Consider the following 14,575-nt stretch of genomic DNA (forward strand, 5'->3'; position numbering starts at 1 on the left):
GGAGGAGGGGGTGGAGGAGGAGGAGGGGGTGGAGGAGGAGGAGGGGGTGGAGGAGGAGGAGGAGGGGTAGAGGAGGAGGGGGTGGATGAAGAGGAGGAGGAGGAGGGGTGGAGGAGGAGGGGTAGAGGAGGAGGCGGGGTAGAGGAGGAGGGGTAGAGGAGGAGGAGGGGTAGAGGAGGAGGGGGTGGATGAGGAGGAGGGGTAGAGGAGGAGGGGGTGGATGAGGAGGAGGAGGAGGAGTGGTAGAGGAGGAGGGGGTGGATGAGGAGGAGGAGGAGGGGTAGAGGAGGAGGGGGTGGATGAGGAGGAGAAGAAGGGGTGGATGAGGAGGAGAAGAAGGGGTAGAGGAGGAGGGGGTGGATGAGGAGGAGGAGGGGGAGTAGAGGAGGAGGGGGTGGAGGAGGAGGAGGAGGGGGTGGATGAGGAGGAGGAGGGGTAGAGAAGGAGGGGGTGGATGAGGAGGAGGGGTAGAGGAGGAGGGGGTGGAGGAGGAGGAGGGGGTGGATGAGGAGGAGGAGGAGGGGTAGAGGAGGAGGAGGGGTAGAGGAGGAGGGGGTGGATGAGGAGGAGGAGGGGTAGAGGAGGAGGGGGTGGAGGAGGAGGAGGGGGTGGATGAGGAGGAGGAGGAGGGGTAGAGGAGGAGGGGGTGGATGAGGAGGAGGAGGAGGGGTAGAGAAGGAAGGAGGTAGACGAGGAGGAGTAGGAGGAAGGGAAGGAGGTGGAGGTTGATGACGACAATGACAAGAAGAGGAAGAGCAGTCTGCAGCTACTTTGGCTAACTTTAAGAAATCTTGGGTAAACTTTATGGTTAAAACATTCAAGTAGTAACTCAAAAATAATCCAATACACACCTTCAGACGCCACTGAAATAACTCCTTTGTACTTTTAATTGGGATTGCTGCTTGAGTTTGAGGTGATCATGAATTTGTAATATACTGTCCCTTTGGTAGTTTCAGTGTCACCTCTTTTTCTGGCCGGAGCCCAAGCCTGATTCCTACAGAGTCCCTTTGGCTTCCTTTCCCTGCTGGCCTTCTCAAAGTCTGAAGAAGAGGATGTTCATGGTTGAAGATCATGTAAGGAGAAACGATGCCCTCTCCCTTCCTAGAAGATTCTGCTGAACTGTAAATGATGGCTTTCTGCAATTCACCATTTAAAACTTAAATCTGTGTCATTTGCCAACCTCAAAACCATTTAAGTGTTTGAGACATGTTGGTAAGTCTCTTTGAGGTGAGGCATGAAACAACAACCCACTCCCATACCTCTCTTTTATCATCCACCATGTTCCATATGATTTGAAAGTGGCGAAGATCATTGTAACTTAAAAGCTGGTCCTCCTCAGTGGAATAAAACAAGGAGAAATTCTCCACAATTATGGCTTTTAAAAAAAGAAAAATTCAGAAGTTAGACCATTATGCTAATCTGTCATATTTTAGAAAGAGTAAAACATCTAATATTAATAATGGATTCTGTCACCTACATCATAAGCCAAATTTTTAAAGTGCTTTTAGTATGGTTTCCAAATTGGCATGTTTACACTTGGACTAAGCTATTTCTCCAGCTCCTGCCTTTCCAAAACATGAGGGTCGTAAGCACAAACACACATTCTGTGTATAGAGATAGTCATGCCAGCTGGCTTTAACTCTTAGTTGAGAGTTCCAGGGCCGTTTTTTAAAGGTCAAATTGAGTTCTGGGTGGGCCCACAGCTGGGTAAATAAGGTGTATCTTTCAAAAACATAAATGTGATACTTCAAGGCTGGAAAGATAGTCCTCTCTGATATTTGTTCAACTCAATCCATGAGAAGAGCTCTTTTGAAAATGATCATAATAAATGCTACAACTCTTAAAATTGCAGTCAACTGTCATTTACGTGCCTTTCAAAGGTCTTTTCAGCTTCTGGATTGAGAGACAACAATTTATAATTAATGCCATGAAACACCCACCCCAAGAAATCCAAGATAATTGCTTGAAAATCATACATAATTATCCAAGTACCTGAATTTAAAGAGTAAAAAGTATTCAACTAACATCACTTACCTACAAGCAGATTTAGCATGATGTAGGCAATGATGACATAAAACGAACAGAAATACATAAGTGCCCCAGCATAATTTCCACAGTCTGTTGCCCAGTATGTAAATTCATCTGGAGTACAAAATGGAGGCTGAACCTTTGGGGCATTGGGGCGGAAGAAGGAGGAGAGGATAAGAGTAGAGAATACAAATTTCTTTTCGCTGACTATAGTTAATGAATAGATTCCTAAACATATAGCATATAATTAACTTCAAAGTAAGCTTTCAAAAGCCACATACATGGGGTACATCATCTGTAGCAGAAATAAAGAAGAATATTTCACTTATGCTATGCTGTTATCTTGTAGAATCCCAAGGTGATTGCCATTTTTAAAAGCACAATGAAAATGAACTGATTTCCACTAGATATTCTTTCTGCCACCGCCACCAGCCCCAAGTGATAAGTAGCCACTGTGATCAAACTGCAGAAAATCAAATAAAAAGACATTTGCAAGTTTTTCTCTGACTGAAGTAATGGGTTAAGATTTGGGAATATAGACTCTACAGGTATACCTCGGAGACATTGCAGTTTCAGTTCCAGACTGCTGTGATAAAGTGAATATTGCAATAAAGTCCCATGCATGTTTTGGTTTCCCAGTGTATATGCAAGTCATATTTATACCATACTGTGGCTTATTAAGGGCATAATGGCATTATATCCAAAAAGGTACAGACCTTAATAAAAAGTATTTTTATTGCTAAGAAAAGCTAACAATCATCTGAGCCTTCAGTGAGTTGTAATCTTCTGCTGGTGGTGGAGGGTCTTGCCTCAATGTTGATGGCTGCTGACTGAGCAGGGTGGTGGCTGCTGAAGGTTGGGGTGGCTGTGGCAATTTCTTAAGTCAACATGGAAGTTTATCATATCAATTGACTCTTCCTTTCAGGAAAGATTTTTCTGCAGCATGTGATGCTGTTTGCTAGCATTTTACCCACAATAGAACTTCTTTCGAATTTGGAGTCAACCCTCTCAAACCCTGCTGCTGGTTTATCGAGTAATTTTATGTAACATTATAAATCCTTTGTTGTCGTTATGACTATGTTCATAGCATCTTCAGCAAGAGTAGATTCCATTTCAAGAAACCACTCTGATCATCCATAAGGAGCAATCTTCATTCCTTCAAGTTTGATCAGGAGACTGTAGCAATTCAGTTGCGTCTTCAGGTTCCATTTCTAATTTTAGTTCTCTTGCTATTTCCACCAACCACATGTGCAGTGACTTCCTTCACTGAAGTCTTGAACCCCTCCAAAGTCATCCATAATGGCTGGAATCAATTTCTTCCAAATTCCTGTTAATGTTGATATTTTGACCTTCCATGAATCATGAATGTTCTTTTTTTTTTTTTTTTTTTTTTGTCTGAGACGGAGTCTCGCTCTGTCACCCAGGCTGGAGTGCAGTGGCGAGATCTCCGCTCACTGCAAGCTCTGCCTCCTGGGTTTACGCCATTCTCCTGCCTCAGCATCCCAAGTAGCTGGGACTACAGGTGCCCACCACCACGCCCGGCTAATTTTTTGTATCTTTAGTAGAGACAGGGTTTCTCCATGTTTGCCAGGATGGTCTTGATCTCTGGACCTCATGATCCACCTGCCTTGGCCTCCCAAAGTGCTAGGATTACAGGTGTGAGCCACCGTGCCTGGCCATGAATGTTCTTAATGGCATGTAGAATAGTGAATCCTCTCCAGAAGGTTTTCAATATACTTTGCCCACATCCGTCAGAGGAATCACTGTCTATGGCAGCTATTAACCTTATGAAATCTATTCCTGAAACAATAAGACTTGAAAGTTGAAATGACTCCTTGATCCATGGACAGAATGGATGTTGTGTTAGCAGGCATGAAAACAACATTAATCTCCTTATACATCTCCTGATACAGCTCTTGGGTGACCAGGTAGATGCATTGTTAATGAGCAGTACTACTTTGAAAGGAATCTTTTTTTTTCTGAGCAGTAGGTCTCAAGAGTGGGCTTAAATATCCAGCAAACCATGCTGTAAACAGCTGTTCTGTCATCCAGGCTTTGTTGTTCCATTTACAGAGCACAGGTGGGGTAGATTTAGCATAATTCTTAAGAGACTGCATTAGTCCATTCTCATGCTGCTAATAAAGACATACCTGAGACTGGGTAATTTATAAAGGAAAGAGATTTAATTGACTCACAGTTCAGCAGGGATGGGGAGGCCTCAGGAGACTTACAATCATGGCGGAAGGGGAAGCAAATACATTCTTCTTCACATGGCGGCAGCAAGAAGTGCCAAGCAAATGGGGGGAAAAGCCCCTTATAAAACCATCAGATCTCATGACAGCTATAGTGAGAACTCAGTATCACAAGAACAGGATGCAAGAAACCACCCGCATGATTCAATTATCTCTGCCTGGTCCCTCCCACGACACATGGAGATTAAGGGAACTACAATTCAAGATGAGATTTGGGTGGGGACACAGTCAAACCATTGCAGGGTCCTAGGATTTTTGGAATGGTAAACGAGCATTGGCTTCCACTGAAAGTCACCAGCTGCATTAGTCCCTAACAACAGAGTAAGTCTGTTATTTGAAGCTTTGAATCCAGGCATTGACTTCTCCTTTCTAGCTATGAAAGTTCTAGAGGGCATCTTCTTCCAATAGAAGGCTGTTTTGTCTGCATTGAAAATCCATTGTTTAGTGTAGCCACCTTAATTATTTTAACTAGATCTTCTAGATAACTTGCCACAGCTTTATATCGGCAGCACTTACACTTTTATATTATGGAGATGGCTTCTTTCTTTCCTTAAACATCATGAACCAACCTTTGCCAGCGTCAAACATTTTTTTCTGCAGCGTCCTCACCTCTCTCACCCTTCATAAATTTGAAGAGAGTAAGGGCCTTCTTCTGCATTTGGCTTTAGCTTAAGGGCATGTTGTGGTTAGTCTGATTTTCTACTCAGACCGGTAAAATTTTTTCTCCATATCAGCCATGAGGCTATTTCTTATCAGTTATGTGTTCACTGGAGTAGCATTTTAATTCCCTTCAAGAACTTTTCCTTTGACTTAACAACTTGAGTAACTATTTGGTGCAAGGGACCTAGGTTTTGGGCTAACTCAGCTTTTGACATGCCTTCCTCCATAAGCTTAATCATTTCTAGCTTTTGATTTAATGTGACTGATGTGTGAATCTTCTTTTCACTTGAACACTTATAGGCCATTGTAGGGTTGTAAATCGGCCTAATGTCAATGTTGTTGTGTCTCAGGACATAGGGAGGCCCAAGAAAAGAGAGAAGAGTTGGAGAAATAGCTGTTTGGTGCAGCAGTCAGAAGACATATGACATTTATCAATTAAATTCTCCATCTTATTGAGCATGGTTCATGGCACCCCTCAAAAAAACTACAAAGGAAACATCAAAAGATCATTGATCACAGATCACCAAAACAGATATAATGAAAAAGTCTGAAATAGTGAGAATTATCAAAATGTGATACAGAACCAGAAAGTGAGCAAACACATGCTATTGGAAAAATGGCCTTGATACACCTGCTCCACACAAGATTGCCATAAACCTTCAATTTGTAAAAAATGCAATGTCTGCAAAAGGCAATAAGTGAAGCACAGTAAAACAAGATGTGCCTGTGCATAGCAAATTCACATTCAAATTGTGTAAGGAGTAAGCCCCATTCTTGGAACACTGTTATGGGATGCTATGGAATAGCACAAGACTTAAGTCATCAAAAACTCTCTCATTGTTTATAGGCTCCATAAAATGCCGACACCTCTGAGAGAACTTTCTGGTTTTTCTCAGCCAGATAAACTAGCTCTCTCTTCTATAATCTCACCATTCTGCTTGTATTTTTATTTAAGATTCATTAAATTTTGCCTTGTGTTCTATTTGATTTGGCAAATTCTCCTTGTTAATTCATGCATGAAGTCCTAGCGCTCCTACTGTGTGCTAGGTTTGTGCCAAGTTTGGGGAGAGACTGGTAAGAAAGACATAGGAGGCCCTGTCTCTTCTTCCTGCTGACAGTTGAGTGCTGTGCAGTCCAATATGGTGACCACTAGCTCCATGCAGCGATGTAAATTTAAATTTATGTTAATTAAAATGTAATAATATAAAATTAAAACTAAAATTTGGTTCCTCAGTTGTGTTAGTCACATTTTAAATGCTCCATAACCACATATGGCTAGTGGCTCCCGAATTGGACAGTGCAGATTTCCATCACTGCAGACATTTTTTAACACAGCATTGGTCTGTCCTATAGTGAGAAAGAGATAAAATAAATGAATGTAAGCCAATAATTCACTACAGCTCCTTATTACAAAGGAGAACTATAGAGCAGCATAAGAACATGTAGCTGGCTGTCTTAGCTTAAGGCAAAAGACCTGTTTAAACTGAGACCAGAAGGATGATGCTTGGGGAAGACAGGATATAGTAAGAAGGAAGTATAAAGTATACTTTATAGTATAAAGGAAGAGTAGCTCAGAGCCCTTGAGGTAAGCTCCTTGAGTGTGCCTTGGAGTTGTTGAAGACCTAGCACCTAGCATATAGCTGAGGGGCAGTGAACTATCCACTGAATACATTAAATTAAAGGGCTCCCTGTTTGACTTTGATTACCAAAATATTAAAGATGGGAGGGAAAGAACAACACTCACAGAATGCATATTTGTTGAATGGAACTACAATAGCTCAAGTTGGGTTAATTGAGTATTTTACCCTAAATATTCACACATTGGAATGTATAATAATGCAATTTTATGAAGTGTCAGGATTCATATTTCGTACACAAAGTCTTGACGCTAACAAGGATTATCCTGCCAACATTGTGTTGCAAGAGTTTCCGGCTGATTCTAAGTCTAAGCCTTGTTCATGATGAGAGATATTTACCATACAGTCATGCATAATCTTGTTCCAGTCTTCACCTGTGACAATTCGGAACAGTACGGTAATAGCTTTGCCAGCCGAAGAAAAATTTGCATGCCTAATTTAAGAAAAAAAAATTAACAGAATGTGAATAGAAGGATTTGTCGTGAAATAGCATGGTTTGCCACCACCAAAACAAGTGGAGGTTGTAGCAAATTTGGTTGCTTAGTTACCTTTTCCAAAGGTTGTATCTTTTTATTAGTTTGTCATTTATACTTGCCTCCAAGTTTAGCTGTCTAACACCCAACTCTAGCATGACCACTAATTTATTGCCGTTCATCTTGAATGATTAAGTAGGCAGGCTTTGGCAACTAAGTGATTCCTTCTTTCACTTGGACGATGCTATAAAAGGTGGGGCAGCTATGTATCTAATTCCTACAACCAGATATATCGGCATATACTTTGTTGTATCAGGACTTTAAAAAAAACAATGAGATGCGTCTATAAAACTTAGGCAAATCATTGAAAACTGCTTTTCATATATTATATATATAATATATATATTACAACCATTATATTATATATATATTACAACCATTTGGGGGACTCTAAATTCCCATATTTTGCTGCGAAAGGAACCCGAAGTTATCTTAAAATTGTTCCATCTAAAAATAATATATCATTTTTTGGCAATATGTAGATAGAAAAAGTGCTGGAATTGGGAGTGATGATTACTGAATGTTGGTGGAATTATGGATTCTTTTTGTTTTCTTTTATTTCTAATTTTTCTAAGGTTTTGAAAGTAGACCTTTTCAGTTGAATAACCTTTTTCAACTGGAAAAATATCATTTAAAACTTGGCTATTTTATTTTAATTTCCAACTGATTACTTCCCTTTCCCCTCATCTAGACTTTAATAGACAAAAAACATTTGTTTATTTAAAATCTTATTACTAAAGGGTTTGCTTGATAAATGAATAGAAAGATAAGTATACACCAACCTGTTAATATTCTCCCCATATTTCACAGTACCAAATAAAACAACTCCAGCAAAAGCGTAACACAGCAGCAAGAGGAACATGCCTACTATGATAAAGAAGCTCTTGTACATGCTGACGACCACTGTCAAGAGGAGCATCTTTAGCGTTACCTGGGGACCAGGGGTGGGAAGCGGGGAGACAGAGAGAGAGAGAGAGAGAGAGAGAAAGAATATTCAATCTATTAAGCTATGGAAGACCTGGGTAGCAACTAATCTTTAAGCAGATTGGCTCAAAAGTGACTCTTAGGTGTATCATTTGAAAGTTGCTTTCTATAAGGTATTAAATCTAAATATTCTTCAAAACCCACCAGGCATTGGGTGAATTTTATTCTTACTTCAAACAATTCAGCCTCTTCACACAAATTAATAAGAGTAACACTAAGCATTTTCACCTTCCATTTTCTCTTCTCCTGCTCCTCAATTCTCTATGATAAGGGCTACACATTTTTGACTGATAGCAAGTAAACTCAGGTTTCTTCCACAAACAGACATTCACAAAAACAAACCTAAGCAATGGTATAATACTAAATAACTATCAAATATTAAGTATATTGGTTATGTGTATATATGGAATGTATATATGAAATAACGTTTGTAATAAAAAAAGGAAACAGCATTGTGAAAAATGAAAAATATATGTGGAATATACTCATGAACATTAACAAATAATATTAAAAAATCTGGAATCTCATCCTGGCTGACATGGTGAAACCCTGTCTCTACTAAAAATACAAAAATTAGCTGGGTGTGGTGGCACATGCCTGTAATCTCAGTTACTCGGGAGGCTGAGGCAGGAGAATCACTTGAACCCGGGAGATGGAGAAAACAGTGAGCCGAGATCCTGCCACTGCACTCCAGCCTGGTGACAGAGCAAGACTCCATCTCAGAAAAAAAAAAAAATCTGGAATCATGGAAACATAAAAATTCATCAAAGATTATTTTTCTTTGAAGTTACTTAACTTTATTGAAAATAAAAATAAAAATGCATTAAGAAAGAATATTGGTTTTTGTTTTCATGACTGATGTTATGTTTAATTAAATTAATAAATTTAAATAATTTACTTAATTATAGAATATAAAGAATAAGCAACATAAATGGCAGGAAACACATCAAATAATAACTAAGCTACTGATTCATTTAATAATGTTTAATATTTGTTAATCTTGACTTATGATGTCTAGTAATTTGTGATTACATCCCTAAATACCCAGAGGTAAGGCTGTAATCAATTAATCACCATTCTTTCATTAACACATATATGACCTTTAAGATAAGATTCTTCACAAAGTACTTACATGTTTTCCACAGATGGAGAAAAACCTAAATACAATCACACAGGCACCCATCATGTAGGTATATGCATTCTGAAATTTAAACAGAAGACAGCCTCTCATAATTTGCACAAAGATCTTGTTACAGTTCCATTTTTTAAGCCTTCTGTGAAGTATACTGAATAATTAGCTTAATATGTGTAAATTCTTATAAGAAAGTTATCTAAAAAAAGGTGCTGAAAAGGTCACTGCAAAAACTCATGAATAAATATTAGATTTAAAATTCAATCTCAAATGAAACTTCGGGTTCTGTTTTGCTCAGCTAAATTCTGTATTTTGAAATTTATTTTACATAAAATGGTGACCAGCTCTTTTGCATACAGGCTGTGAAAAACACAGGATAACAGTGCAACACAGGAAGGTCAACTGACATAGGAGATAAAGGAATCCTGGCAAAGAGAAAGAGCTGATGGTGGAAAAGATTGCCAGAAGTCAGATTCTAGACACCACTGAAGAACAAACACACACTCATTCCTCTAAGCTGATTTCAGAGAGGTCCTCCCTGCTCAGGAACACATCCAGCTCTTTTTTCAAGGGTGTGATTAGCAGGAAGAGATGACTACACTTTATGAATAAGAAAGCTTCATTTGAGAAACAAAGATCCCACCAGCTATAACTGCAATAACAACCTTGACATTCAGCCGATGCCAGAGTGTGATTACTCTCAAGGAGGCTTGCCTAGCCAAATGATGACAGTCACAGATGGGCCCCGCGAAGGGGGTCCAGCGAGATCTTTGGTGAGGTCCAAGCACATGAATGGGTGCACATAGCATCCTTGGATGGGGAACTTTCCTTCCCAATAGTCCAGTGCAAAATACGGTGGAGAATGAGCATCCTTCCAAGACCAAAGAGGTTCTTGGAGAAGAACAAAAGCAGTTAGGCAGAAAAGGGAAGCTGGTCTTTTGGGTTTAAGATTTCCTCTCTGAGGTTATCTGGGATTAGGGAGTCTACTTGACTTTTGCTTGGACTGAGTAGCTTTAGGTTGCATTTTGATATGATTTGGCTGTGTTCCCACACAAATCTCATCTTGGATTGTAGTTCCCATAATCCCCATGTATCATGGGAGGGACCAGGCGGAGATAATTGAATCACTGGGGTGGTTTCCTTCATCCTGTTCTTGTGATGATTAAGTCTCACGAGGTCTGATAGTTTTATAAGGGGCTTCCCCTTTCACTGGTCACTGATACTCCTTCCTGCCACCATGTGGAGAAGGATGTGTTTGCTTCCCCTTCCACCATGATCGTAAGTTTTCTGAGGCCTTCCCAGACATGCAGAACTATGAGTCAATTAAACCTCTTTCCTTTATAAATTACCCAGTTTTGGGTATTTCTTCATAACAGCATGAAAAAGGACTAATACAGTAAATTCATACTTAGAGTGGGGGGCTACTATAAAGATACCTGAAAATGTGGAAGCGACTTTGGAACTGGGTAACAGGCAGAGGTTGGAACAGTTTGAAGGACTCAGAAGAAGACAGGAAGATATGGGAAAGTTTGGAACTTCCTAGAGACTTGTTGGATAGCTTTGACCAAAATACTGATAGTGATATGGACAATGAAGTCCAGGCTGAAGTGGTCTCAGGTGGAGATGAGGAACTTATTGGGAACTGGAGCAAAGGTGACTCTTGTTATGCTTTAGCAAAGAGACTGGTGGCATTTTGCCCCTGCCATAGAGATCTGTGGAACTTTGAATCTGAGAGAGATGATTTAGGGTATCTGGTAGAATAAATTTCTAAGTGACACAGTGTTCAAGAGGAAGCAGAATATAAATAGTTGGAAAATTTGCAGTTTGATGATTTTTATAGAAAAGAAAACCTTATTTACTAGGGAGAAATTGAAGCCAGTTGCAGAAATTTACATAAGTGATGAGGGGCTGAATGCTAATCACCAAGATAATGGGGAAAATGTCCCCAGGGCATGCCAGAGACCTTCACAGCAGCCCCTTCCATCACAGGCCTGGAAGCCTAGGAGGGAAAAATGGTTTTGTGGGTGGGCCCCAGGCTCCCGCTGCTCTATGCAGCTTTGGGACATGGTGCCCTGCCTTCCAGCAGCTTCTGCTCCAGCCATGGCTAAAAGGTGCCAATGTACAGCTCAGGCCAATGCTTCAAAGAGTGCAAGCCCCGAGACTTGGTGGCTTACACATGGTGTTGGGCCTGTGGGCGAACAGAAGTCAAGAATTGAGGTTTGGGAACCTCTGCCTAGATTTCATAGGATGTATAGAAACAACTGGATGTCCAGGCAGAAGTTTGCTGCGGGGGGTAGAGCCCTCATGGAGAACCTCTGCTGGGGCAGTGCGGAAGGAAAATGTGTGGTTGGAGTCTACACACAGAGTCCCCACTGGGGCACTGCCTGGTGGAGCTGTGAGAAGAGGGCCACCATCCTCCAGACTCCAGAATGGTAGATCCACTGCCAGCTTGCACTGTGTGCCTGGAAAAGCCACAGACACTCAATACCAGTCCAGGAGGGGGTCTGTACCCTGCAAAGCCACAATGGTGGAGCTGCCCAAGGCCATGGGAGCCTACCTCTTGCATCAGTGTGCCCTGGATATAAGACATAGAGTCAAAGGAGATTATTTTGGAATGTTAATGTTTAATGACTGCCCTATTGGATTTTTGACTTGCATAGTGCCTATAGTCCCTTTGTTTTGGCCAATTTATCCCATTTGGAATGGGTATATTTACCCAATGCCTGTACCCCCATTGTATCTAGGAAGTAACTAACTTGCTTTTGATTTTACAGGCTCATAGGCAGCAGAAACTTTCCTTTTCTCAGATAAGACTTTGGTCTTGGACTTTTGAGTTAATGCTGGAATGAGTTAAGACTTTGGGGGACTGTTGGGAGGGTATGATTGTATTTTGAATTGTGAAGACATGAGATTTGGGAGGGGTCCAGGCAGAATGATATGGTTTAGCTGTGTCCCCACCCAAATCTCATCTTGAATTGTAGTTCCCATAATCTCCACGTGTTGTGGGAGGCACCAGGTGGAGATAATTGAATTAAGGGGGGCAGTTTCCCCCCTCCTGCTCTCATGATATTGAGTTAGTTCTCACAAGATCTGATGGTTTTATAAGAGACTTCCCCCTTTGCTGGGCACTCATTCTGCTGTCTCCTGTTCCCTTCTGAAGGATGTGTTTGCTTCCCTTTCCACCATGATTGTAAGTTTCCTGGGGTCTTCCCGGCCATGTGGAACAGCGAGTTGATTAAACATCTTTCCTTTATAAATTACCCAGTTTTGGGTATTTCTTCATAACAGTGTGAGAAGGGACTAATACACATTTTATCTGAAGAAAGGAAAAACATGGGCCTTGCTGCCTCTTCTTCCCATGTTAGCTAAAGATCTATTGCAGATACCTTCCCTCTTTATGTTTTTGAAGTAATGACAACCAATAGTTTTTAGGATGAGAATCTGAATTCTTCACCTGGACTGCAAGGTCCTAAGAGGTCTGATACCTTCTTATCCATCCAAATCTTGTACTATGCTAGTACTAGGTATCTATCCTTCTTCCAGCTCTGTCATCTTTCCATCACAGGGATAGCTACCTGAAATGCCCTCCCCTTATCCTACAGATGGAGCCATCACTCCCTTGGGGATGTCTTCCAAGACCTCTCTGATGAAGCCATCTCCGACTATTATCTAAGTTGTCACAGGAATACAGGCTCTCCTTCATCTCCCTCACCATAGTCATTATACTCATAGATTTGTGAGCAATTGATGACTATCTATCTACTTTTCCAGGATATAAGGTTCACAAGAGCAGCAACTGTATTTGTTTTGCTTATTACATTTTTCTCAATTACTAGTACTGTGTCTTGTACTAGGAACTGAGAACCATTTATTGCTGAGAAAATAGTTCAGGGTGACTGAGAGCTCACCTAGGCTTCATACAGCCCCTGATGCTGAAGGTAACCACTGGTTTAAGAAGGACGCTCACTTATGTTCATGAGCACAGCATCTCGTATTAAGGCAAGCCCTTTAGGATGTGTAAATGAGTCTTTCCAAGCATGTCTCTAACATTAAGGGGACGGGAGAATGGATAGAAGGAAACAGGGAAAAACTGATAATATTCCTTGGGATGAGATCAAGGATGACTAACAAAAAGAAGGTAATTATAATAATGCCTACAGGCTTGTATAGTCTTTCTAGTTCAAGAAAGCCTCAAATATATTAACCCACTTGATCTTCATAATGCCAGAGGGAATAGGTGGATTATGAAGTTATATTGGCCGTTCAGAACAGGAAACAAAGGATCATTGAAGGCAAATAAATTAGTCAAGGCTAGAAAATGGTGGAACCTAGACTAGGACCCATATCTTCCAGAGCTGTGCTATCCAACATGGTGACCACCAGCCACATGGAACCACATGTGGTTACTGAGCACTTGAAATGTGGCAATTTAAATGAAGATATGCTGTAAATGTAAAATACATGCTCAGCCAAAGACTTCACACACAGATAAAAGGATGCAACTTATCTCAATAATTTTATATTGCTTACGCATGAAAATAATACTACTTTGGATATAGTAGTTTAGAAAATATAATTATTAAATTGTTAATTATAATTATATAAACAATAATTATAATTAAATAATTATAATTATATACATAATTATAATTAAATGATTATTAAATTAATAATTAAATAATTAATTATTTAAATATATTAACAATCAAATAATTATTAAATTGATCATTATTTATTTATTTAATAATTATTTAATTATAATTATTTATATAATAATAATTATTAACAATTTAATAATTGTATTTTCTAAACTACTACTTTTTTATTGTGGCTTCTAGAAAATTTTAAGGGTTATCTGTGGCCACATTTTATTTTCATTGGACAATATGGCCCTAGATTACAGTTCACTACACCCATAGCTGCAGATTTTGAGTGGGATCTCGAACTGAATGGAGGGTGAAGGCACTTTAGGTAAAATAGTGAGAACACAGGTGTAGAGATGGAAAATCATATACTTTAGAGAAGTGGAGGCTAAATGTCTTATAGAAAATGAAACAGTGGAAGTACTTGAGAATTACATCGTGAAATACTGATTATAACAACGTGGAACAAATGCTATATTTCAGCTGAGAAAACAGGAAAACAGGACTATGGTCTTCTGATACTAGCTTGTGTGAATTTGGACAGTTCTCAATCTCTGTTGCAGTCTTCCTCTTTCTTTCTTGTTTTCCCCTTTGGTAAAATGAGGGGCTAAACCAGAAGATCTTGAAGGTCCTTCTCTTTCTAGCTTGTACCATCTAGATCTTTGAGGGGCCAGGTTTTGCCTGTGTGAAGAGTGTGGGGGTGTGT

The 14,575-nt window shown here is 40.1% G+C and overlaps 1 protein-coding gene across 1 annotated transcript in view; it reads right to left on the reverse strand.

The window, feature by feature from the left end:
- The window catches only part of NALCN (sodium leak channel, non-selective), a 364,348-nt gene that overhangs the window by 14,785 nt on the left and 334,988 nt on the right, over positions 1-14,575 (reverse strand). Inside the window, exons 36-40 of the mRNA XM_054446842.2 lie at positions 9,227-9,295; positions 7,893-8,041; positions 6,917-7,010; positions 2,035-2,167; positions 1,260-1,375 (exon numbers count right to left, since the gene is read on the reverse strand). Of these exons, the coding sequence (XP_054302817.1) occupies positions 1,260-1,375; positions 2,035-2,167; positions 6,917-7,010; positions 7,893-8,041; positions 9,227-9,295 (561 nt within the window). The remainder of the gene's footprint in view (positions 1-1,259; positions 1,376-2,034; positions 2,168-6,916; positions 7,011-7,892; positions 8,042-9,226; positions 9,296-14,575) is intronic.

Source organism: Pongo pygmaeus, chromosome 14 (assembly GCF_028885625.2).
Source record: "Pongo pygmaeus isolate AG05252 chromosome 14, NHGRI_mPonPyg2-v2.0_pri, whole genome shotgun sequence".
Classification (NCBI taxonomy): domain Eukaryota; kingdom Metazoa; phylum Chordata; class Mammalia; order Primates; family Hominidae; genus Pongo; species Pongo pygmaeus.